A 1162-nucleotide genomic window follows, 5' to 3' on the forward strand; every position below is an offset into this window, starting at 1 on the left:
TAGCAGTAGTGCGCCACTTAGTTGTTTAACAACTTTTTAATATGTAGAAGAAGAACCTTAGAAACCTGCTGGGAATGGAAACTTATTTTAAATGAAAAGTAGAAACAAAAATGAAAGTAACTCATCAAAAACACCAAAGTTTGTCACTAATATGAAGAACAGCTTCTGGTTCTACCATGTAATATTTTAAAAGTTCAAAACATTATCAAATACAGTTGTAGATACAACTATATTTTAATTTGTACTTTATCAAATTAATGTGTTCCACCTGTTCTACCAACCTCCTCTATCCAAGCCAGCTCGATTGATTCTCTGTGTCTTCCTCTGGCTTCATAAAATAATTGCGGTCACCCACACACTATTTTGAAGTTTACACAAGCCTACAACATTAATAAAGTGTTAAACAAAACAACAACACAATTCTTGGCAAACCCAAAAACCTGTGTCCTGAGGCTTCTCCAGCAGAAATGGAGCATGATAAAACCAAATGGAGCGTTATAAATGATTTCCATTCAGTAATCACCTAAAACATCCTTCGTAGAATAAACACAGTAAAAGCTAGAAATAATTTATTTCACATTATCTCTGCTCATCATACTTCCTAAAACAAAATGCTTTAAAGATGTTTTAAAGAAAGTGGAACAAATAGTGTAAAACGGGCCACTCCTGGCTCGTCGCTGAGCTTTTCTTGGAATTTTCCTTTCTTTTAGAGAGGAAAAGCAACACAATGTATTTCCTGCTAAGAACTGTGTTTAGTTTTTACCAGCTTTGCTTCGGGAAGCTGTTTTTTTCACCCAGTAGGGTTGTTGTTACCTGACAAACTGACTGGTTAATGAGCTACAAGTTGGTGTGGTGCTGGCTTAACTCCACAACACAACTGCTAACTTCTAAATAAGGTTAAATCWGTTTTTATGTTATAAAAACTGATTTAAATATTTTTTCTTTTTTATTTTCAGCATGCAAATGAGGATGTTGAGAGAATGTTGCTAGGCAACAAGTGTGACATGGAGGACAAGCGGGTGGTACCCAAAGCCAAGGGAGAGCAGGTGAGACGGTTCTGTCTGATGTTCATCATAAAGTCAATGGGTCTCATGCAAGAACATGTTGGTATTCTTCTCCTAAATTTCTCTTCCTTTTGTTCGTACAAAGGGTTCGTACGAAC

The 1162-nt window shown here is 36.1% G+C and overlaps 1 protein-coding gene across 1 annotated transcript in view; it reads left to right on the top strand.

The window, feature by feature from the left end:
- rab10 (RAB10, member RAS oncogene family) overlaps positions 1-1162 on the top strand; it is a gene marked incomplete in the record, with an annotated part of 31586 nt that overhangs the window by 21125 nt on the left and 9299 nt on the right. The window contains 1 exon segment of the mRNA XM_014031548.1: positions 957-1046. Within this exon segment, the coding sequence (XP_013887002.1) occupies positions 957-1046 (90 nt within the window).

This window comes from Austrofundulus limnaeus, unplaced genomic scaffold (assembly GCF_001266775.1).
Source record: "Austrofundulus limnaeus strain Quisiro unplaced genomic scaffold, Austrofundulus_limnaeus-1.0 Scaffold1269, whole genome shotgun sequence".
NCBI lineage: Eukaryota > Metazoa > Chordata > Actinopteri > Cyprinodontiformes > Rivulidae > Austrofundulus > Austrofundulus limnaeus.